The 25,959-nt window shown below is 38.5% G+C and overlaps 1 protein-coding gene and 1 pseudogene across 1 annotated transcript; both read left to right on the forward strand.

Annotated features, from left to right (window-relative positions):
- The first annotated feature begins 995 nt into the window (after nucleotides 1–995).
- On the forward strand, nucleotides 996–1,976 carry LOC128045687 (olfactory receptor 10X1-like; annotated as a pseudogene).
- Nucleotides 1,977–13,629: 11,653 nt separating this feature from the next.
- On the forward strand, nucleotides 13,630–14,613 carry LOC128044863 (olfactory receptor 10X1-like). Its single transcript, XM_052637282.1, has one exon. The coding sequence runs from the start codon at nucleotides 13,666–13,668 to the stop codon at nucleotides 14,611–14,613; it is 948 nt and encodes a 315-aa protein (XP_052493242.1). The 5' UTR covers nucleotides 13,630–13,665.
- Nucleotides 14,614–25,959: the final 11,346 nt, after the last annotated feature.

The raw sequence follows: 25,959 nt of genomic DNA on the forward strand, positions 1-25,959 counted from the left end.
CTAAATAAACCAATAAATAACCAATAAATTAGTGCAGCCACTACAGAGAACAGTATAGAGGTTCTTTAAAGAAACGAAAATTAGAGTTACTATATGATCGTGCAAGCCCTCTCCTGAGCATATATCCAGAGGAAAAGTTAATTTGAAAAGATTCATGCACTAATTACATTAGCCAAGACATAGAAGCAGCTTAAATTTCCATCAACAGAGTAAAGGTAAAAGAGTCAGATATGAGTAAGGTGACTTAGCACAACACAGCACGTACATATATGCAATGGAATTATTAAGCCATAAAAAATGTGAAATAATACCATTTGCATCATCATGGATGGACAGAGATTATCATATTAAGTGAAGTAAGTCAGACAGAAATGACAAACATAACACGACTTATATGTGGACTCTAGAAAGTGACACAAATTAACTTATTTACAAAAAAATAAAATTCACAAACTTAGAAAACAAGCTTATGATTACCAAAAGGGATAGCAGGAGTGGGGAAGAGAGATAATTTGAGTCTGGGATTAACATACACCCATGGGCTTCCTTTCTGGCTCAGCTGGTAAAGAATGTACCTGCAATGCGGGAGACCTGGATTCGATCCCTGGCTTGGGAAGATCCCCTGGAGAAGGGAAAGGCTACCTATTGGCCTGAAGAATTCCATAGACTATATAGTTCATGGGATTGCAAAGAGTCGGACACAACTGAGTGACTTTCACTTTCACGATTATATGTAAAATTGCAAAGAATAGCAACCTACTCTATAGCATAGGGAATTATACTCAACACCTTACAATAACCTATGATGGAAAAGAATCTGAATAAGATGTGTTTATATAAATATACATATATATATATATATAACTGAAGCACTTTGCTGTACACTTGAAACTAACATTGTGAATTAATTATATGTCCATTAAAAAAAGAACCAATTTATAATTTTAACATTAACTATTTGTCTTATTCACAGAAAAAAATCTCAACTAATAATCAAAAATATAATATTTGTTTGTTGTTTCTTTTAGATTTCAGATGTCCAAACAATGAAGATCAACCAAACAGTCCTGGAAGAGTTCATTCTTGTTGGCTTTTCTCTTTACCCACATGCACAGACATTCCTCTCTGTGGTTTTCTTTTGCCTCTACCTTCTCACCCTCACAGGTAATCTGGCCATCATGAGTCTTACTTGGCTGGACAGACTTCTCCACACACCCATGTACCTCTTCTTTAGTGCACTCTCTTTCTCTGAGACCTGCTATACATTGACTATTATCCCCAAGATGTTGACAGATCTCCTCGTCAAGTACAGAAGCATTTCAGTCATAGGTTGTGGCTTGCAAATGAGTTCCTTCTCGGGACGTGATGGCACTAATTGTTTCATTCTCACTTTGATGGGATATGATCGCTTCCTGGCCATCTGCAACTCTCTCAGATATCTTTTGCTTATGATCAACATGGCATGTGGAAAACTTGTGGTCTCTGCTTAGGCTGCTGGCTTTATCTCTGTGACAGAGATTGCATTGATATTCAGAGGCTCTTTCTGCAGTCCCAACCTTGTCAAACACTTCTTCTGTCACATGAGGGCTGTTGTGAGGCTGTCCTGTCTAGACAGCAAACTCACAGAATTCATTATAACAGCAATCTCAGTGTCAGGCTTGATAGGCACCTTCCTGCTTATCATACTCATTTATATGTTCATTCTCTCTACTGTTCTTAAGATCCCTTCAGCTGAGGGCAAGCAGAAGGCCTTTTCTACCTGTGCCTCCCATGTCACAGTGGTCATCATCCACTTTGGTTTTGCATCTATTGTTTATCTGAAGCCAGAAGTATCAGGGGGAGATGACACACTCATAGCAATCCCCTACACTGTCATTACTCCTTTCTTCAGCCCTCTCATTTTCAGCCTTAGGAATAAGGACATGAAGAATGCTTTCAGAAAGGCACTCGGAAAAACAAATTCCTTGAATAAATAATCTTGGTTTATTGCTGCATGACTGAATATTCCTAGATGTCAGTAAGGGACTTACCCTATGATATCTGAGAAGCCTGTACCATTTGCCTTTTTCCGGGGGTTGGCATATGGAGATCAAGAGACTGAGTCTAGGACCCAAGCATTTACTTATCTTGTTAAGGAAGTTGTCTATCTCTTTTCATTCTGCATCTTCTACATCTACTGTACTCAACTCTACTTTTACTAGTACTATCAGTTCGCTACTTCTACTTCAGTATCAGTCTCTGAAGATACTAGGCTTCTACCAATCAAACTGTGGGTTTATTGTACATTTGATGAAGTGGGATAAGAAAGACTGTGGAAGGGGGAAAAAAAAAAAAAACACCACGAGTGACCACTATATTCAGAAATGTTTAAAGATATCTAGAAATGTAAAGGTCGAATAATTTATATAGGTAATGTTGTGAGGCACTGAATTGTGTCTCCCAGGAGATAAACCACTTTAATAGGAGGTTCACTATGTAGTAACCATCATCTCTTTATTCGTCCATATCTGAATTGACAACTATATTTGTTAAGTACCATATCATACTGATCATTAAAAATTTTTAATAACACTGTTTATGATGGTATTCCTTAATGACTTTCAGATGCTAGCTTCTGAATTCACAGGCTGTGTTGGAACGTTGATTCAAATAAGTCAACAGGTCAGTAGTGCCTACTTGATTCATAACTGGGGGAATCTATGTTGACAGCTGGAAATAACCTCCATTTTCTTTAAGATGAAGGCACTAAACAGCAAATGTTTGAAAAACTCTCATGGTATTGATAAGTGTGACATTAAAAAGTTTTTTGGAATAATTTTTACAGACATCTTATATGTAATAAAGGAAACTAGATAAACACAGCATCAAATCTTTATATTACTTAAAAGAAAGTAAGAAATACTGTGGAGGTTATATATCACAGAAAATTAACAAGTGGTCTTATGGAAAATTCCAGCATACAAGCCTGGGGCCATTGCTGAATCTTTTTTCAGTTCTGCTACTAACCAAATTCATGTCCTCTCATGAAAGTTATAACCACTGTTCTTGTGGTTTGTAAATATAAAATGTATACAAAGTCTGGAGTAATTTCCAACCTAGATTATTTATGGGGATCATGTAAAGATAGGTAAGATGAAAATGATTATGTACTTGCAATGATTAGGTTAATTCTTGCCATGACTCTACTTTCTTCCCTGGGACCATTTTTGTAACACATGTGCAGGCAGAATATTTACCCCTCCTTCATCTGTGATCACTGCTTCAGTGATGAAAGTGTTCCATCCCTGAGAACTGCTTAGTCAATCCAGAGAAGTTATACATCTTGCACATAAATACTAACAATCTGCTCACTCATAGTGACTATAGAAGATAAAATGTTAAGTGTAGACTCAAGTTCCTGACTTGAATTTGGACCAGTTAACCTGTATACATCTGACATGGTGACGATGGCAGGGATTGTTAGGTGCTACTTAATATAGATTGTGAAGCTAGAAAAAAACAATTTGAGTAAATTAGTAGAATATCAGTTCAGTTCAGTCACTCAGTCATGTCCGACTATTTGTGATCCCACGAATCACAGCATGCCAGGCCTCCCTGTCCATCACCATCTCCCGGAGTTCACTCATCTCATCCTCTGTCGTCCCCTTCTCCTCCTGCCCCCAATCCCTCCCAGCATCAGAGTCTTTTCCAATGAGTCAACTCTTCACATGAGATGGCCAAAGTATTGGAGTTTCAGCTTTAGCATCATTCCCTCCAAAGAAATTCCAGGGCTGATCTCCTTTAGAATGGACTGGTTGGATCTCTTTGCAGTCCAAGGGATTCTCAAGAGTCTTCTCCCACACCACAGTTCAAAAGCATCAATTCTTTGGCACTCAGCTTTATTCACAGTCCAACTCTCACATCCATACACGACCACTGGAAAAACCATAGCCTTGACTAGATGGAACTTTGTAGGCAAAGTAACGTCTCTGCTTTTCAATATGCTTCCAAGGAGTAAGTGTCTATTAATTTCATGGCTGCAGTCACCATCTGCAGTGATTTTGGAGCCCAAAAAAATAAAGTCTGATAATGTTTCCACTATTTCCCCATCTATTTCCCATGAAGTAATAGGACCAGATGCCATGATCTTCGTTTTCTGAATGTTGAGCTTTAAGCCAACTTTTTCACTCTCTAGTTTCACTTTCATCAAGAGGCTTTTTAGTTCCTCTTCATTTTCTGCCATAAGGGTGGTGTCATCTGCATATCTGAGGTTATTGATATTTCTCCCAGCAATCTTGGTTCCAGCTTGTGCTTCTTCCAGCCCAGCGTTTCTCATGATGTACTCTGCATAGAAGTTAAATAAACAGGGTGACAATATATAGCCTTGACGTACTCCTTTTCCTATTTGGAACCAGTCTGTTGGTCCATGTCCAGTTCTAACTTTGCTTCCTGACCTGCATATAGGTTTCTCAAGAGGCAGGTCAGGTGGTCTGGTATTCCCATCTCTTTCAGAATTTTCCACAGTTCATTGTGATCCACACAGTCAAAGGTTTTGGCATAGTCAATAAAGCAGAAATAGATGTTTTTCTGGAACTCTCTTGCTTTTCCCATGATCCAGCAGATGTTGGCAATTTGATCTCTTTTTCCTCTGCTTTTCTAAAACCAGCTTGAACATCTGGAAGATGAAATAGAATCTAGAAATACCTATATGGTTAGAAGTCAAGAAACACACTTCTAAATAAACAATGAATCAAAATAAAAAATCCTGTAGCCAATAGAAAAGAAGATTTGAACTGTAAGAATTAAAAATACTACGGGACAAACTTTTTGTATATATCTTTTCAGTGTTTGGATGAACTATGTAGTGTTCAAAATACATATTAGAAAAGTATATAGAAAGCAAATTTGGAAGATAAACATTTGTGTCAATAATTTAGTAAAGGAACAGCTAAACAGAAAGATTGTGAAGAAAAAATAAATATAAGAGCAGAGATTAAATATATATTAGCATGTGATTGTTACTGTCTAATCATTAACCCGTGTCCGACTTTTGTAACCCTGTGAACTGTAGCCCACTAGATGCCTCTGCACATGGGATTTCCCAGGCAAGACTACTGAAGTGGGTTGCCATTTCATTTTCTAGGGTATCTTCCTGACCCAGGGATCAAACCCATGTCTCCTGAACTTTAGGCAGATTCTTTACTGCTGAGCCATCAGGGAAGCCACCAGTGATTCAAAAAAGTCAGAGGTTGGAGTATTGAAAATATTGGTAAATTATGTCATACTTTGATGAGATTGAATAGGAAATAAAGACAGATGACACAAATAAACAACTATGGGAATGGAAATGGGGTTGTTTCTCAGGTCACAGAGACATTAAAGATGAGTGAATACTGTGAATGATTTCATGAATATAGATATGAAGATTTACATAAAATTGGAAAATTCTATAAGTTACAATATAAGATACATGCTAAAACAAACACAAAAGTGAAACATTTAATTGTCAAGAAATTTAATTTTAATTATATTTCACATTGCAAATTCTGAGTCCTTTAGTTTCGATTTTTTTCTAAATTATTTTACTAATAAAATTTTTAATGGGAAGAAGCTAGACATTTATTCCTGTCAATGAGAAATATAGTATGGAACCAATGAAGGAATAAAGTAGGAGATCAGTGGCTTCTGTTTTCCAAAATGGGAAAGATGTTCATTTTTTCCCCTCTATGTGTAATGAAAACTTCAAGGAACAAATACAATTTGTTCTCTCAGGAAATGCACATTCTTCTTGTGGCGAGAAAGACAATTAGTAAGAGTTGGACTGTGAAGAAAGCTGAGCACCGAAGAATTGATGCTTCTGAACTGTGGTGCTGTAGAAGACTCTTGAGAGTCCCTTGGAATGCAAGGAAATCCAACCAGTCCATCCTAAAGGAGATCAGCCCTGGGTGTTCACTGGAAGGACTGATGCTAAAGCTGAAACTCCAATACTTTGGCCACCTCATGTGAAGAGTTGACTCATTGGAAAAGACTCTGATGCTGGGAGGGATTGGGGGCAGGAGGAGAAGGGAACAAGAGAGGATGAGATGGCTGGATGACATCACTGACTTGATGGACATGAGTTTGAGTGAACTCTGGGAGTTGGCGACGGACAGGGAGGCCTGGCATGCTGTGATTCATGGGATCGCAAAGAGTCGGACATGACTGAGTGACTGAACTGAAGGTTTTTGTAGATCTATGGGCAAATTCTTGTGGCTCAGATGGTAAAGCGTCTGCCTGCAATGCGAGAGACCTGGGTTTGATCCCTGGGTTGGGAAGATCTCCTGGAGAAGGAAATGGCAACCCACTCCAGTACTCTTGCCTGGAAAATCCCACGGGCGGAGGAGCCTGGTAGGCTAAAGTCCACGGGGTTGCAAAGAGTCGGACACGACTGAGTGACTTCACTTTCACTTTCACATGGGCAAACTCAGAAGACAATAGACACATAAAACATTGCTGAAAGTTTCAGTCATATTGTTATTCAGTGTCCCCAGATAAGGCTGCTCTTCCTGTGTTCTCAGCCTCATCTAAGGAGCTCTCTAAACAGGGGAAGGAGACAGCCAGGAGAAGTCCTCCCTAGGTCAGAACAAACTTCAAACACTGATTTCAGAAACTATTCCTTCAAAGGAGCCTGCACTTTGTTTTATACATCTGTGGAACAATTAATATTCTAGGGCAGGTTTGAAAACACTAGAGCAACTGTTAGGCTAATAATTGCATGTGGTCAGAAAAAGGACATTCAAAGTAAGGCCTATTAAATGACTGCCATTCCAGGGTTAATTGTGGGCATAACCATGACTGTGCTCATGATGAGCAGTATCAAGAGACCTAACTCTCTAGTATAGTAAGGGAGGATAGAGTTCACTAAATTATTTGATCCAATCACTAACCAAACATAAAAGCAAACAACAAACAAAAAAAGGTCCCCAGTGTGTGTGTGTGTGTGTGTGTGTGTATGTGTCTGTGTGTGTGTGTGTGTGTCTGTGTGTGTGTCTGTGTGTGAATGGGAAGGACCAATAACCAGAAGTTTCTACACTATATCATCTAAAATATCTAATTTCAACAGAAACAAAGATGAGGCATGCAAAGAAACATGGTTCAGTTCAGTTCAGTCGCTCAGCCATGTCCGACACTTTGTGACACCATGGAGAGCAACAGGCCAGGCTTCCCTGCCCATCACCAGAAACACGGAGATATTACCAACTACCAGAAAAAAATATTAGGCAACAGAAGCTGCCTTGTGAGTGTGACTAGATTCTGTGTTTAAAGACAAAAACTTTACTTAAAAAACTAAAAACAGACTTACCATATAATCCAGCAATCACATCTGGGCATATATCCAGAGAAAAACTCTCATTTGAGAAGATATATACACATACCCCAATGTTCTTTGCAGCAGTATTTACAAAACCAGGGTGTGGAAACAATATAAATGCTCACTGACAGTTAAATGCATAAAAAAGTGGAGGAGAATCCTCAGCCATAAAAAAGAGTGAAATAATGCCATTTGCAGCAATATGGATGGACCTAGAGATTATGATATTAAGGGAAGTAAATCAGATTGCATTCCAGTCCCCTATAATGAAAAGGACATCTTTTTCGGGTGTTAGTTCTAAAAGGTCTTGTACGTCTTCATAAAACGGTTCAGCTTCAGTTTCTTCAGCATTACTGGTTGGGGCATAGACTTGGATAACTGTGATACTGAATGGTTTGCCTTGGAGACGAACAGAGATCATTCTGTCATTTTTGGGATTGCATTCGGACTCTTTTGTTGACCATTATGGCTACTCCACTTCTGAGGGATTCCTGCCTGCAGTAGTAGATATAATGGTCCTCTGAGTTAAATTCACCCATTCCAGTCCATTTCACTTTTCCTAGAATGTCGATGTTCACCCTTGCCATCTCTTGTTTGACCATTTCCAATTTGCCTTGATTCATGGACCTGACATTCCAGATTCCTATGCAGTATTGCTCTTTACAGCATCAGACCTTGCTTCTATCACCAGTCACATCCAGAGCTGGGTATTGTTTTTGCTTTGGCGCCATCCCTTCATTCTTTCTTGAGTTATTTCTCCACTGATCTCCAGTAGCATATTGGGCACCTAATGACCTTGGGAGTTCCTCTTTTGGTATCCTATCATTTATTGTGTGAATCACAATAAACTGTGGAAAATTCTGAAAGAGATGGGAATACCAGATCACCTAACCTGCCTCTTGAGAAATCTGTATGCAGGCCAGGAAGCAACAGTTAGAACCGGACATGGACCAACAGACTGGTTCCAAATAGGAAAAGGAGTACGTCAAGGCTGTATATGGTCACTCTGCTTGTTTAACTTCTATGCAGAGTACATCATGAGAAACGCTGGGCTGGAAGAAACACAAGCTGGAATCAAGATTGCCGGGAGAAATATCAATAACCTCAGATATGCAGATGACACCACCCTTATGGCAGAAAGTGAAGACGAGCTAAAAAGCCTCTTGATGAAAGTGAAAGAGGAGAGTGAAAAAGTTGGCTTAAAGCTCAACATTCAGAAAACGAAGATCATGGCATCTGGTCCCATCACTCCATGGGAAATAGATGGGGAAACAGTAGAAACAGTGTCAGACTTTATTTTTTTGGGCTCCCAAATCACTGCAGATGGTGACGGCAGCCATGAAATTAAAAGACACTTACTCCTTGGAAGAAAAGTTATGACCAACCTAGATAGCATATTCAAAAGCAGAGACATTACTTTGCCTACTAAGATCTGTCTAGTCAAGGCTATGGTTTTTCCAGTAGTCATGTATGGATGTGAGAGTTGGACTGTGAAGAAGGCTGAGCGCTGAAGAATTGATGCTTTTGAACGTGATGTTGGAGAAGACTCTTGAGAGTCCTTTGGACTGCAAGGAGATCCAACCAGTCCATTCTGAAGGAGATCAACCCTGGGATTTCTTTGGAAGGAATGATGCTAAAGCTGAAGCTCCAGTACTTTGACCACCTCATGCAAAGAGCTGACCCATTGGAAAAGACTCTGATGCTGGGAGGGATTGGGGGCAGGAGGAGAAGGGGACGACAGAGGAGGAAATGGCTGGATGGCATCACTGACTCGATGGGCGTGAGTCTGAGTGAACTCCGGGAGTTGGTGATGGACAGGGAGGCCTGATGTGCTGCAAATCATGGGGTCGCAAAGAGTCGGACACGACTGAGCGACTGAACTGAACTGAAATCAGATTGAATAAGACAAGTATCATATATCACTTAAATGTGGAATCCAAAATGTAATTCAAATGATCTTATTCACAAAACAAAAACAGGCTCACCGAGACAAAGAAAACAAACTAACAAAATTATGGTTACCAAGGGGAATGGGGGAAGGATAAATTAGGAGTTTGGGATTAGTAGATATAAACTACTATATATAAAATGATAAACAACAAGTTCCTACTGTATAACACTGGGAACTATATTCAACATCTTGCAATAACCCTTGGTTGTAAATTATATGAATATATATATATATATATATATATATATATATATATATACACACACATATATCTGAATAACTTTATACAAGGATCTAACATAACATTGTAAATCAACTATATTTTAACAAAAAAGATGAAAATTCAAAGTAGCCGTTAAAAATTTTTTCAGATACCTAAAATTAATGATTAAAGAAATAAAGGAAGCCATCATGAAATGATAAATACAGAATATGAATAAAGATACATTTTTAAAAAGAACTAAATGAAATGCTGGACTTGAAAATTACAATAGCTGAAATTTTTTAAAAGTCGGCTTTGGACTCTGCAATGATAACCGTAACTTGAAGATGGCAGAACCTATTCTCCCACCTGTGACTTGTATAACCTTGTGAAGTTTAACTGTCTTGCTAGCCCCACTAATCATGAACTGCTTGTCATTGCACTTTTATGAGAGAGCAGTATACTGTTTCATTTCAGCCACTTTAATTTTGGTGTCTTGGTAGTAAAGTTGTAGCTACATTGTATTGTTAAGATAATTAAATGATATATTTATAAACTTTTTCATAATGTGTCCAGTAATTATAAGTGTTCAGTAAAAGATAATTAGAAATACTTTTCTCCATCCCCAGGGAGAAGTACATAAGTATTCCTTTCTCTATCTCTATCTCTCTCTTTCATTTCTCATCTCCCTTCGCTTTCTGAAACCATCTAGTCTTTCCCCCTCAAGAACACTGTGCTCTTTTGATTCTTTTCTTGGCCAGCATTCGGTCTTTTCTTTCTTTGGTCCACCAATGGCTATTTCTCAAGCTTTTCCTGTTCATGTTCTGCTATTTTGGCAGATTATGTTTCTCAGGTGAAATCTATCAAATCTGCCCTCATAATATTCATCAGTTTTTATGACTACAAGGTTCATCATCTGAAGACAGACATAAGACCCAGGCCAACACTTCTATATTTCTGTTGCATATATCTGCCTCTTCTTTGAGCTTAATATGTCAAGACTGATCTTGTTATTGCTTTTCTCATGATAAACAACCTTCTACATTTTCTAATATTTAGCATCTCCTCACAACTTTAGGCTAAAAATGAAAACAGAACTGCAGTTCTCCTACTCCTTAGAGTATCATCTAAATTTTTAAGGTGCAGTTGCTTGTAATCCTATTATTTTCTTGCAGAGAGAATACTTCTTCTCCATGGCATCTTCTCTTACCTTTGATCCAGTTCTTCTATCTTGTCTATTCAATGTTTGGGTCTTCAGCTCACTACAGTGCAATCCCCTTTTCATCTATACTATCTTCTCTCCTCCATCAAAACATTAATCCTTGTAAGAAGAAATTATTACTCATACTTTTCTGATTGCACCCACTTTAAATACATTGAGCCTTTCTTAAATGCTCAGGGTTGACTGAAAAAAAGAAAAAAAATACACAACCCAAAAACTGAGAATATGCTTTATTTGGTCAACTTCCTGAGGATAATAGCCAGGTTTACAGCTTTTCAGATAGTTTTTAGATACTGTTCTGAAGAGGTAAGGGAGGAGCCAGTGTATGTAGAAGCTTTGCTGGAAAAAAAAAAAATGTAGCTGAAAAATCAAAAGATACTGCTAATCACAAAGAAATCCCAGACATCTGATATCAATTTTAATGTCTTTCTGTAAATGGGAAGATGTAAGAGCCTGAGATCAATGAAATTATTCCTTTGGTATTCATCTTAACTATCAAGGGCCAGTATCCTAAATTTCTTCATTTTGAATTCCCCTCAGGGTGCACCATTTGTGGGGTGAGATTCAGTGGTTCATGACTTGATGATCTGAAGGCAAAAAACATTCCTTATTTAGCAAAAAAAGAGGCAGACAATGTTTTTTGTTCACACCAGGAATGGACTCTGTGACTAGAGGGACAAAGTGTGTTTATGGTGAGGAGAAGAGCAAACTGAATGAGTATTAGGGATACAGTTTATTCCACTCTTCAGCAAAACAAAACTAAGGGAGTAGCAGAAAGCCTTGGTTATGAGCAGAATATAGACTCTGCAAGTTTTAAATCCCCAGAGATTCCCAGAAGACAAGTCACATATTATACAAACCCTTGTAACTAATGAGAGCAAATCACAAAGTTAAGTGAGAAAGTTCTTTTCCTCTCTCTGATGAAGAAGAGAGAAATCCCTGAGGGTCTCTTAACCAGAAACAACCCTCTAGAGCTGAGGAACTTCAAACAGGTGATTAGCAGATAACATCCTTAAAGTGTTAGGAAGAAAAGCTCTAAGCCATTATAATTCAGTGAGTGTTGAGTACTGATCACAGCTCATGTGGCCTAACTTCACAGCTCGTGTCAGAAACTCTGGAACCATAGAAAGCTGAGGGGCATAGTCAGGGCCTCTTTCTTTACTTGCCAGGTGGGGAGATTTAAGACTGGAATGTACAGGAACTTTCCCAGTGTCACTAAACTAGCAATGATGAAGTAAAAAATCTGGAGTCTTTGACCAATGATGTCCATAGTAAGTTGATCTTTATCTTTTCTGAGTTATGAACAAAGCATTTTTCCAACAATGTCAAGACTATCATATAAGAATATAATTGATACTGAATTGGCTTTGGAGCTGTGATAAAATACACAAGGTAGGAAACTATTCTTGATATGGTTTGACTGTTTTCTTCATGATCAATTCACTACATTTTCTTCAAATTTACTATTTCTCTTTGACTTTAAATAGTAGTATATTATTTTGTCAGTGGATCCATATTCCAAACTAAATTTGAGACAGTTCGATTTAGCAATAACTTCAGAGAGAACTGAGGGTAAGGTAGAGTACCCTCATCCCCTTCACAAACACAAACAATGCAGCATATGTGAAAAGTAGGAGATTTTGATATTCCTATTCTACTGAGGATGATTCTCCAAGTAGTCATTTATAACACAGTTGGGTAAAGACCGGATAAGGAAGGGGCTACTTTGAATTTGAATCACTGATTTTTTGCATTTTCAAAATTCTTCTGGATTTAACTGTGTCTGTGAAAACAAATTGGGGGGGGGTGCTGTCTTGGAATAAATATGGCCTACTGTGTGAAACCAGGCTGTTCTGCAAGTAGTGAGTTAGAAAAAGCTTGGGTTTACACCATGGAGCTATTAAAACAAATTATTTTCCTGCCAATATATTTTCCCTTTGGGGAACCTAGGTAATTTTAGTTTACAAACCATAAAACTTCCTTTGTTATAGAGTTATTGTAAAGAGTTCTGAGAATTTAAGAATCTCAGCTTATAAATGGCTCTACAGGTAGAAGGAAATCTTAACAACAACTTAGAGATAAACAGAAGGACATGGTCTTCACCTTTCTTTAAGATTTCAGGTCCTAACCAATTTCTCCAAGAAGGGATAATGACATTGGGATTCTCTTATAGTTGTAAGTCATTGTCCAAATATAGTCCCAAAACAGCTAGGAAGTTAGCTATCGACATTCACCCCTCTGATAGATAGAAAACATTATACATAGGAAGTTTCTGAGTCAGACAGTGACTCTGTCTATTAACTACTTAATAGTTTTCTCAGGGTTTAGAGGCAAATCCAAAGCTTAATCACCAAATTCATCTGAATTTCCTTCATCTGGACATGAATTAGAATATTTTCTGTCATGTTAATATTATGGACCATTAAAATCATTAATAAGGGCAAGAAAGAGCCATAAAAAGTAATGAGTATTTGTTTACAGAAACAAATAATATATTGGAAAAAAAACATCACCTACATACACATGGTGAATTGCCAAACTAAATGATCTATCAGAAATTGTAAACTTGGACTTCTCTGATGGTCCAGTAGTTGGGAGTCCACCTGCCAATGCAGGAGACATGGTTTGATCCCTGGCCCAGGAAGATTCCATATGCCACAGGGCAAATAAACCCATGTGCCACAACTACTGAACATATGCCCTAGATCCTGCATGCCACAACAAGACAAGGTACCACAATGAGAAGTTCATGCACGCAAATACACAGTCGTCCCTACTCACTGCAACTAAAAAAATCCCACACACAAAAACGAACAGCCGGCACAGACAAACATAAATAAATAAAATGATTTTTAAAAAAGAAATTGTAAATTTCACTATCTATTTAAACCAACATTTCAAAGAATAATGAAAATTTTAATATTTATTTGTCTTTCTTTCATATTTCAGAAAATTCAACAATGAAGATCAATCAGACAGTCTTGAAAGAGTTCATTCTTGTTGGCTTTTCTATTTACCCACATGCACAGGCATTCCTCTTTGTGGTTTTCTTTTGCCTCTCCCTTCTCATCCTCACAGGTAACCTGACCATCATGAGTCTTACTTGGGTGGACAGACGTCTCCACACACCCATGTACCTCTTCCTTAGTGCACTCTCTTTCTCTGAGACCTGCTACACCCTGACCATTATCCCCAGGATGCTCGCAGATCTCCTGGCCAAGAAAAGAAGCATTTCAGTCATAGGTTGTGGCTTGCAGATGTATTTCTTCTTGGGACTTGGTGGCACTAATTGTTTCATTCTCACTTTGATGGGATATGATCGCTTCCTGGCCATCTGCAACCCTCTCAGATATCCTTTGCTTATGACCAACATGGTGTGTGGAAAGCTTGTGGTCTCTGCTTGGGCTGCTGGCTTCTTTATTTCTGCAACAGAGATTGCATTGATATTCAGGGGCTCTTTCTGCAGTCCCAACCTTGTCAAACACTTCTTCTGTCACATGAGGCCTGTTGTGAGGCTGTCCTGTCTAGACAGTGAAATCACAGAATTCATTGTAACAGCAATCTCAGTTTCAGGCTTGATGGGTACCTTTCTGCTCATTATCCTCACTTACATTTTCATTCTTTCCACTGTCCTCAAGATCCCTTCAGCTGAGGGCAAGCAGAAGGCCTTTTCTACCTGTGCCTCCCACCTCACAGTGGTCATCATCCACTTTGGTTTTGCATCTATTGTTTATCTGAAGCCAGAAGCATCAGAGGGAGATGACACAGCGATTGCAGTTCCCTACACTGTCATCACTCCTTTCCTCAGCCCTCTCATTTTCAGCCTTAGGAATAAGGACATGAAGAATGCTTTCAGAAAGGCCCTTGGAAAGACACATTTCTTGAATAAGCAATCTTGGATTATGTAAGATAATGAGAACATACATAACTGAATGTTCTCATAAGTCAGGAGGCATTTACCCTGTGACATGTGAAATCTGTACCATTTACCTTTTTCCAGAGGTTGACATATGGGGATCAAGTGACTGAGTCTGGAACCTACGCCTTGACAAGCACTTACTTAGCCTGAAAGAAAGGTGTCCAATGACTTCTATCCTCTGTCCCTGCAGATTTTAGGCTTCTATCAATGAATCTCTGGGTGCACTTCACTTTTGATGCAGTGGGGGAAGCAAGATTATGGAAAGGAAAAAGCAAAACGTTTGACCATTTCACTAAGAAATGCTTTAAGAGAGCTAGAGATGTTCCAGTTGAAGAATTTTTCTAGATAATATTGTAAGAAACTGATTTGTTCCTTCAGGATTAAACCATTTCTGATATGAGATATAGTATGTACAAATCTTCAACCAAGTATAAATATATATATATGTACATATATATTTGTTAAGTTCCATGCCAAACTAGTCACGATTGTGTCCTTCTAATGATGGAATTAGATACTAGATTCTGACTACACAGGATGTTTTGGAACAATGATTCAAATAAGTAAATTGGACAGTAAAGTCTATATGTTCTAAGTCTATGGGAACCCATCAAAGGCTGAATATAAACTCTACTTTCTTTATGAAGAGGGCATTAAACAGCTAACCTTAAAAAAAAATGCCTCAATATTGAGTGGTTTAACAACAAAAAAGTGTTGTTGAATAATTTTGGCAGACTATAGGTAATGAAGGTAATAAGGTATACACAGAAGCAAACACTTATTTTACCTAGAGGAAAATAAATATTGTATAGGTTATATATCAGAGAGGTTTTTAGCAATCTTAGTGAAATTCCCAACATACAAGCTTAAGAAATTTCTGAATCTTTTCTCAGTTCTGCTGCTAACATGTCCTCTCATGAAGGATACAATTACTATACTAAGGATTGCTGTATATAAAATATATAAAAGCTGTGGAATAATTTCTGATCTATATTATTTATGGAGATGTTCTAAAGATAAGTAAGATAATGGGTGAAAATTATTATGCACTTACCCCAATTCAGGTTATCTATTGCTATGACTGTTTTCTTCCCTGGGACTATTTTTGTAATACACATGCAGGCAGAATATTTACCCTTTACATTTGTGGTTATTGCTTCAGTAGTATTTCTCCCATTTTTGTTCCATTCCTAAAAACTAAAACCTAGAAAATATCTAAATGTTTAGAAGTCAAGAAACACATTTCTAAACAAAAAGTAAATCAATCAAGAAATCCCATGAATATTAGAAAAAATATATGAACTGGAGGAAATAAAAATACTAAAAGTCAAAGCTTGTGGATGCAGCTTTTCAGTGCTTGGATGAAATACATAGCATTCAAAATATATAGCATTTAAAATGTTGATAGGCTGAATATTTATAAGATAAGCATTCACCTTTAAAACTTAATAATAGCTAAGCACAAAAAGACTGTGAAAAATAATATTCCTTGATGAAATTTATGAAGAAATAAAGACAGAAGACACAATCTTAAGAATGGAAATCTGAATGTTTCTCAGGTCATACAGACATCAAAGACAAGATAATTCTTTAAATTGCTATGTTCATAACATAATTTGAGAATTTGAATGAAATGGGAAAAATCCTATAAAATACATGCTAAAGCTGACATAAAGGAGAAAAAGTTTAATTCTCAAGAAAATGAATTTTAATTAATATATTTTGTTGAGTTCTGTGCTAAGGCCACAGGTGCAAGGCCTTCCATCAATGTCACAGAAGTAGAGCCCAGAATCAAAGTTATGTCTGGAACTGACTGACAGCCTCTGTAAATGTTGCCAAAAGACCCCCTCATCATCAACAGCAGGCTTCCGACTCCAAATTAGCAAAAGTGCCCACCCCAGTAGTCACCCAATAGTCCCCTAATCAACTACCTAATGCCAGTCTCCCAGCAGGAACTTTCTTTGCCATGAGGCTATACAAATTGGCATTGCAGTTGGATTCTTTACCAGGTGAGCCCCCTGGGAAGCCCAAGAATACTGGAGTGGGTAGCCTGTCCATTCTCAAGAGGATCTTCCCAATCCAGGAATCAAACCAAGGTCTCCTGCATTGCAGGTGGATTCTTTACCAACTGAGCTATCAGCTTCTGCTGCTGCTGCTAAGTCACTTCAGTCATGTCCGACTCTCTGCGACTCCATAGACAGCAGCCCATCAGGCTCTGCCATCCCTGGGATTCTCGAGGCAAGAACACTGGAGTGGGTTGCCATTTCCTTCTCCAATTCATGAAAGTGAAAAGTGAAAGTGAAGTCGCTCAGTCGTGTCTGACTCTCTGCAACCCCATGGACTGCAGCCCACCAGGCTCCTCCATCCATGGGATTCTCCAGGCAAGAGTACTGGAGTGGGGTGCCATTGCCTTCTCCGTGAGCTATCAGGGAAGCCCCCAAATTGGTTTAGTTCAGTTCAGTTCAGTTCAGTCACTCAGTCGTGTCCGACTCTTTGTGACCCCATGAATCGCAGCACGCCAGGCCGCCCTGTCTGTCACCAACTCCTGGAGTTCACTCAGACTCACGTCCATCAAGTCAGTGATGCCATCCAGCCATCTCATCCTTTGTCGTCCCCTTCTCCTCCTGCCCCCAATCCCTCCCAAAATCAGAGTCTTTTCCAATGAGTCAACTCTTCGCATGAGGTGGCCAAAGTACTGGAGTTTCAGCTTCAGCATCATTCCCTCCAAAGAAATCCCAGGGCTGATCTCCTTCAGAATGGACTGGTTGGATCTCCTTGCAGTCCAAGGGACTCTCAAGTGTCTTCTTCAACACCACAGTTCAAAAGCATCAATCCTTTGGCACTCAGCTTTCTTCACAGTCCAACTCTTGATACGTGACCACTGTAAAAACCATAGGCCTGACTAGACAGACTTTTGTTGGCAAAGTAATGTGTCTGCTTTTCAATATGCTATATAGGCTGGTCATAACTTTTTTTCCAAGGATTAAGTGTCTATTAATTTCATGGCTGCAGTCACCATCTGCAGTGATTTTGAAGCCCCCAAAAAATAAAGTCTGACACTGTTTCCACTGTTTCCCCATCTATTTCCCATGAAGTGATGGGACCGGATGCCATGATCTTCGTTTTCTGAATGTTGAGTTTTAAGCCAACTTTTTCACTCTCCTCTTTCACTTTCATCAAGAGGCTTTTTAGGTCCTCTTCACTTTCTGCCATAAGGATGGTATCATCTGCATATCTGAGGTTATTGATATTTCTCCTGACAATCTTGATTCCAGCTTGTGCTTCTTCCAGCCCAGCGTTTCTCATGATGTACTCTGCATATTGGCTACTAACCCACAAAAAGTGTCAGCTTTCCTTGGTCTATCAGGAGGTGTTGACCCAACGGACTGACAGTGCCCACATTATCTCTGTTCTTTGTTCTTAATAAACTGATTCCTTACTGAAATACTCTGTGTCTGGAAATTCTTTTCCAACCCATGTTCAAACTGCCCCAATACTTATCACATTAATTATCTGGGCCCTTTAATGTCACTGATAGATTCTGCCAAAGTCTTACTGTGGAAATTGCTCCAAACTGCACAAAAAGATTACATGGAATAGATAAGAATAAACACCCTCAACTCATTTTTTTTCTTTTTTCTTTTTTTTTCGCTCAGTTCAGTTCAGTTCAGTCACTCAGTCATGTCCGATTCTTTGCAACCTCATGAATCGGAGCATGCCGGGCCTCCCTGTCCATCACCATCTCCCGGAGTCTACCCAAACCCATGTCCATTGAGACAGTGATGCCATCCAGCCATCTCATCCTCTGTCGTCCCCTTCTCCTCCTGCCCCCAATCGCTCCCAGAATTACGGTCTTTTCCAGTGAGTCAACTCTTCGCATGAGGTGGCCAAAGTACTGGAGTTTCAGAACCTCAGCATCAGTCCTTCTAAAGAACACCCAGTACTGATCTCCTTCAGAATGGACTGATTGGATCTCCTTGCAGTCCAAGGGATTCTCAAGAGTCTTCTCCAACACTACAGTTCAAAAGCATCAATTCTTTAGCACTCAGCTTTTTACACAGTCCAACTATCACATCCATACATGACCACTGGAAAACCCATAGCCTTGACTCGATGGACCTTAGTTGGCAAAGTAATGTCTCTGCTTTCAAATATGCTATCCAGGTTGGTCATAACTTTCCTTCCAAGGAGTAAGCGTCTTTTAATTTCATGGCTGCAATCACCATCTGCATCTGATTTTGGAGCCCCTCAAAATAAAGTCTGACACTGTTTCCACTGTTTCCCCATCTATTTCCCATGAAATGATGGGACCAGATGCCATGATCTTCGTTTTCTGAATGTTGAGCTTTAAGCCAACTTTTTCACTCTCCTCTTTCACTTTCATCAAGAGGTTCTTTAGTTCCTCTTCACTTTCTGCCATGAGTCGTAAGTCGTCTGCATATCTGAGGTTATTGATATTTCTCTCTGTAATCTTGATTCCAGTTTGTGCTTCTCCCAGCCCAGAGTTTCTCATGATATACTCTGCATATAAGTTAAATAAGCGGGTGACAATATACAGCCTTGACATACTCCTTTTCCTATTTGGAACCAGTCAGTTGTTCCATGCCTAGTTCTAACCGTTGCTTCCTGACCTGCATACAGGTTTCTCAAGAGACAGGTCAGGTGGTCTGGTATTCCCATCTCTTTCAGAATTTTCCACAGTTTATTGTAATCCACACATTCAAAGGCTTTGGCATAGTCAATAAAGCAGAAATAGATATTTTTCTGGAACTATTTTGCTTTTTCTATGATCCAGCAGATGCTGGCAATATGATCTCTGATTCCTGTCTTTTCTAAAACCAGCTTGAGCCTTTTTTTTTTTTTTTGGCCTGGCATAAACCATATACTGGGGCTTCCCTGGTGGCTCAGTCAGTAAGGAATCCACGTACAATGCAGGAGACCCAGATTTGATCCCCTGGAAAAGGAAATGGCAACCCACTCCAGTGTTCTCACTTGAGAGATCCCATGGACAATGGATCCTGGTGGTTTACAGTCCACGTAGTTGCAAGAGTTGGACACAACTTTGCAACTAAACCACCACCACACCATACACTATATCTTGCAATCTCTCCCAGGAACACAGATGTAAAAATCTCAAGTAAAATAAAATCAACCAAATACATATACTCAAGTTCAATTTAGTTCCGAATTGTAAAGTTTTCACATTTAGAAATCATTCAGTGTATCAGAAGAAAAAATACTAATCATGAGATTATTAATTGGTACAAAAAAATCTTTTGATAATATTTAAAATCCATTCAGGTGATAGAGAAAAAAGCTTGTAGTATAATAGAAATTAAAAGAAATTCCTTAAACTAATGAAGATTATCAAACTTTTTACTTTATGGTAAAATACTTAAATCTGTCCAGGTTAAATTAGGAACAAGACAAGAAAAACTTCTCTCATCAATTCTATTCTATGTTATTCTAAACTGTCAGTACAGTAAGAAAAGAAAAGAAATGAAATACATTAGCTTTATAAGGAAGACAAAGAGTCATTTCTTTATGATATGGTATGTTAGAAAATCCAAAATAAACTGCATGCAAATTATTAGAATTAATGATCAGTATACTGCTGGATACATGAACATAAATCAATTGTAGTTTCTTAAATTAACAATTATAATGTAATATAAAAGTGTATATTATATGTAAAAGCTTTAAAACTATTAAACCCCTTGGAATAAAATTAATAAAAGGCAAAGCCTCTACAGACAAATTTGTAAAGAATTACTAAAGTAATTTTTTAAAAATATGTAAATCATGAGATATATAGTTTCATGGGTTAAAAGACTCAATGTTGTATAAATGCCCATTCTTTCCATACAAATCTGTTTCAAGAAAATCCCAATGAAAATTCTAATAGTTTCCTTTTTTGTATCTGAAAATGATGAAGTATATTAAAATTTGTATGGATTTACAAGTAGCCAAGATATTCTTGAAGAACAATTTAGCATGGTTTGTTTTACCGGATAACAGTTCTCATTATGCAACTGCAGCATGCTCTTGGCACAGGTGACAAATACAACAAAAGAATTGAACAATGAGTCCCCAAATTTACATGCACATGGGTATACCAGGTGGCTAATTATAATTGCTACTATATTTCTTAGCTTCTTTTGCATCCAGGATTAGCTAAGCAACTAAGTTTTTCCAATCACATGTAAGAAGAAATAATGGGTGCAATGTCTACATGTCTCCCTTAAGAGCAGCATCTCTCTTTCTGCTTTCCTGATGGCTAAGAATGGGAAACCAGTACTTTGAACTCTGAAATAGAAACCTTCTCTTGAGAATGGCAGAACCACTCTGTGGCTTGTACAACTTCGTGATGCTAAGCTGCAGTGTCAGCCTTGCCTACTGTGAACTGATTGTCGCTGGTATTATATAAGAGAGAAATAAATTCTGTCTCATTTCAACCACTTTAAGGGACTTGGTAATTGAGATTGTAGCTACATTGTGTGAAGATAATTAAATGAGATTTTTCTTAAAACTTAAACAAAGTGTTCAGTGAATGACAATTGTATATATTTTTCCAACATCCATTGGAAAAAGTATAAAAGCACTCCTTTCTGCTTCATTTGACTACTAAGGTACTTTCCCATTTTTCTCATCTCCCTCTCCTTTCTGAAGCTATATTCCCCTTCCCCTCAAGAAAACTGCTCTCATGATTCTTTTCTTAGACAGCTTTTGATCTTTTCACTTCTTTGGTCTACCAGTGGCCATTTTCAAGCTCTTTGTTCATCTTTCTCTCTTTTTATAATATCTGGTTTTCTCATTAAATCTGTCAAATTTACTCCTGTTATATTTACCATTTTTTAGTACTTAAAAATTTATAAAGATTGGCAAAACCTAGGCCAACATTTCTAACTTATTACTGTATATACCTGCCTCTTTTTTTGCGCTTACTGTGTTAAGACTGAACGCATCACTGATTTTCTTATGTTGTTCCTCTTTTTGTGTTTTCTAAGAGTTAACATCTCCTCACTCCTTCAAGCTGAAACTCAGAAACACACCTTATAGCATCATTTAATCTGTTGTAAAGACTATGTTTAAAGCCCTATTATTTTGCTTCCCTCATAGCTCAATCAGTAAAGAATCTGGCTGCAATGCAGGAGACCCAGGTCCAATCCCTGAGTTGGGAAGATACCCTGGAGAAGAAAATGGTAACCCACTCCAATATCCTTGCCATGAAAATCCCATGGACAGAAGAACCTGGCAGGCTACAGTCCATGGGGTCACAAGAGTCATACATCACTTAGTGACTAAACCACCATTTTGCAATAACAACAAACTTCATTACAGAGAGGAGTAAAAATTACTTATATTAGGTGGGTTCACTCACCAATATTGCATTCTAAACAGGATGCTTTTGGCATCTCTTTGAACATTTCCAGTGATAAAGAGATTAACACATACCTTTGGCCACCTGATCCAAAGAGCTGACTTATCTGGAAAGACCATGACACTGGTAAAGATTGAGGCCAGGAGAAGAAAGGGATGACAGAAGACGAGATGGTTGGATGGCATCACTGACTCATTGGACATGAGTTTGGGTGTGCTCCAGGAGCTGGTGATGGACTGGGAGGCCTGACATGCTGCAATTCATGGAGTTGCACAGTCAGACACGACTGAGCGACTGAACTGAAATGAAATGATAGGAAATAATCTACCCCATTTGGGACAGTTCTAGTAGACTGGGAACAAAGGGACTGACAGGACATGAATGGCAGTCAGGACACCCAGATTTATGACAGTAGGGAAAAAAATGTATTTTCAACAGATTCAGGTTTGTACCAGGAATCATGAATCTGAAATTACTCCTCTGCATACCTTCATCTAATTATCCTGAGGTCTTCCTATATGCTCTCTAAGCCCAGTTCTATTCAAAAAAGAGTATGAAAGGGGGCAAACAAGAAAGAATGCTCTCCTCTTTGGAGCCTGTAGACCTAAGCATGGGAAATAGAGAATCTCTCCTTCACACATACAGACAAGTTATATAAATGCAAAAGTGGACAGAGTTTGACAAACAATATTTTCTCAACATTTAATAGCTTAGAGAGATTGCCAGAATTAGTCCTTAACTCGCTTACTTTATTTTGTAATTTCCTTAACAGAATTTTAGATTTGGGTTAGCTTTATATCTATCTAGTATGCAGACAAATAACCTCTTTAGCACCTCTGAAAATAGAATTTGTAGAAGTACTACACAGATGACACTCTGGCAATGAACTCAAGGACTTTATCCTGCATTCCTCCAGAGCTATGTCCCTCCAGATTGTGTTCTTTCATCGTATCATGGATTTCCCTGAACAAATGGTCCCTGAGGTGACTTGGACATAGTCTTCTTAGGGAGAGGTAAATTACCATGGCAATAATTCCTAAGGGACTATTTTCTAAAGATGTGATTATAAGGGCTATCTACTGCTGCTCCTGCTTACTTAAGAAGTACCCCATCTTAAGCCATCTGCCAAACCTTTTTCCTGTCATGCCACACATTACTCAGAGACCAGCATGAAACATCAACTTTATTGAAGAGTGGCTGGGGCTTCCCACCCCTGCTTGACAGAGAAAGGTAACTAATTTACTGATAAACACCCTAAGATGGATATTTGAGTGAATGCAGAGGACTAGCAGTCAGAAGAGAAAAAGATAAAACTCTATGAGGATATTATCTTTACTCAAGCTGCTGCTGCTGCTGCTTCTAAGTCACTTCAGTCATGTCCAACTCTTAGCGACCCCATGGACTGCAGCCTACCAGGCTCCTCCATGGGATTTTCCAGGCAAGAGTACTGGAGTGGGGTGCCATCGCCTTCTCCTTACTTAGGCTAGATACCCTCAGATCCTTCCTTAGTTCCCTTTGGTTTTCTGATTCCTCGTAATCCTGAGAAATCTCTTGGTTTCTTCAGATGTTCAATTGGCTTAAAAATCTCAAAAAGCTTAGTTGTCCAAGCAGCTCATGCCTAGTACCCTGTTCTTTTACTCATCTCTGAATATTTATTATTAAGGATTTGGTGCCTGAAAAGTATACATTTGAAATCTTCACAAATGTAAGAATGTTCTTAAGCTACATAGTGGATAAATGTTGGAGATCTTGAATGTGATAGAAAAAATAGGAAACTGTGTATGGAAAGGGGGATCCAGAGAGCAGAAGTTGATAGTAGGAGAGTCAGACATCAATTTTGTATGTATTCATAAAGTAGCACTCCTTGCCCTAAGACCAGGTCCAAAGCCATACCTACTACTTTCAGTCCATATCTATACATCCCAAATTTAAATGAGATTTTAAAGAACTACTGGTTGAATTTTACTGTCATGCACAGATGAGCTCAAACACAATGCAACATAACATGGCAAAACAAAGCACTATTTTTCAACCAGAAGGAGTGAGTTTATCTGGCTGTATACTGTACTTATGAACATCTACCAATTTCCATGGAAGGTATATAAGATAACAGTTTTGTTTCCAAATATCCATGAACAGATCATCTGACTTTACCCCAGCTCCACAATTTTCTAGATGTATGATCTTGAAAAAAAAAGTCACGCATCTTTCTGCCGTTTATAGAGAACAAAGTGCTTAAACTCATTGGGCTCTTATGAGGATTAAGCCAGCATATAAAAAGTACTAAGTACCTTGAACACACTAATCAATTTTATTTTTATGTCTTCTCTGAATTCCATATGGACACAGACTATGATAGTCATGATAGTGATTCCAGACAGAAATCAGGACTCTCAGTTGTTGATTCACCAAGTTCTTTGCTAACTGAGTTATGAGTATTCAATTTGTGATGGTCAAAGAAAGACATCAAAGAAAACAAAATAGATTTGATTTACTCTGAAAATGAGATATACCTGTGTATAGGTCTCTGCCCAGTTTGTCTCTGGGCAAATGTATATGTAGCTTCCTGAAGAACACCATTAGGAGTCAGACAATTTATTGTTCAGCTTCAGTTATGCAAAATCTATGAAGTAGAAGTCCAGAGAAGGCAATGGCACCCCACTCCAGTACTCTTGTCTGGAAAATCCCATGGACAGAGGAGCCTGGTAGGCTGCAGTCCATGGGGTCTCTAGGAGTCGGACACGACTGAGAGACTTCACTTTCCCTTTTCCCTTTCATGCATTGGAGAAGGAAATGGCAATCCACTCCAGTGTTCTTGCCTGGAGAATCCCAGGGATGGGGGAGCCTAGCGGGCTGCGTCTATGGGGTCGCACAGAGTCGGACACGACTGAAATTACTTAGCAGCAGCAGCAGCATGAAGTAAAAGTCAGACAGAAATCAAAGAAATTATGCTGGCATAAATAGACATTTAAGGTGATCCGAGTTACCCCATCCAGCTGAGGAAAACTGTGGATTTCAATTCTACAGACCTATAAAATCACTACTTTTTAAAAAATATTGAGGACATTTGACACTCTGGCCAAATCATTCTCACCTAAATTGTCTCTTTAATTGTCATATAAGCCAATGATTTAGGAATGACAGATACTATGACCAGCAGTAACAGCATCTCTATGTGATAAATGTAAAAAACAGTTTAAGCCTCCTACCTCTGAAATAGAAGAGGAATCTTAATTTTTCCTGAATTATAAATTATTGGTTACATATGATATGTAAAGCACTTAGTGAGGGTAAAGAAGTGAGTTTTTCCTGTTCTTGAGGAGGAAGAATCCAGGAAACTACATAAATGCTCCATAGATCTGTTAATAGAGTCATAGTCACAGCAACAGATGTGAGTGGTCTACTGGACAAAGTCGTCATAGAACAATTGATACTTATAATGTTTATCACATGCAAAGGACCAGAAGTAGACAACAAAGTGGTGTCTTAAAGAACTTTGATGTGATTGGAGGACTAAATAAGACAAGTGGTTGATAGATGTGGAAGAGAAGGTACTCACGAAAGGGAGCATTTGACAGTAAAAAATGAATTGTATGATACCATCCATATAATTTAGTCCTGAGAGGACCTACGGATAAAGAGCTGCTCTTGGTTCTAAAGGGAAGTTTAGTGAAAAAAATCTGAGAACTCTTCCTCACTAATTATTTTTTGGAACCTAAGCTGTCAAATGAGAAGTGTGTTTAAACAGCTTACCTGTGTGAATGCTGAAGCTTCAGATTCATCTGCCCTGTGCTGTCGTGCTGGTAGAATGCTACCCTGATGCCATAAAAATCCTGAAGTGTCAATAAAGTGTTTCTCCAAGAATGACAAGGGAGAAAACACATTGCCCAGAAGTTAGAGTACATAGAAATATGGTGGGGGAGGAGGTGGGCAAATAACACAGGAGTTAAGAGC

Source organism: Budorcas taxicolor, chromosome 3 (genome assembly GCF_023091745.1).
Source record: "Budorcas taxicolor isolate Tak-1 chromosome 3, Takin1.1, whole genome shotgun sequence".
In the NCBI taxonomy this organism is placed as follows: Eukaryota; Metazoa; Chordata; class Mammalia; order Artiodactyla; family Bovidae; genus Budorcas; species Budorcas taxicolor.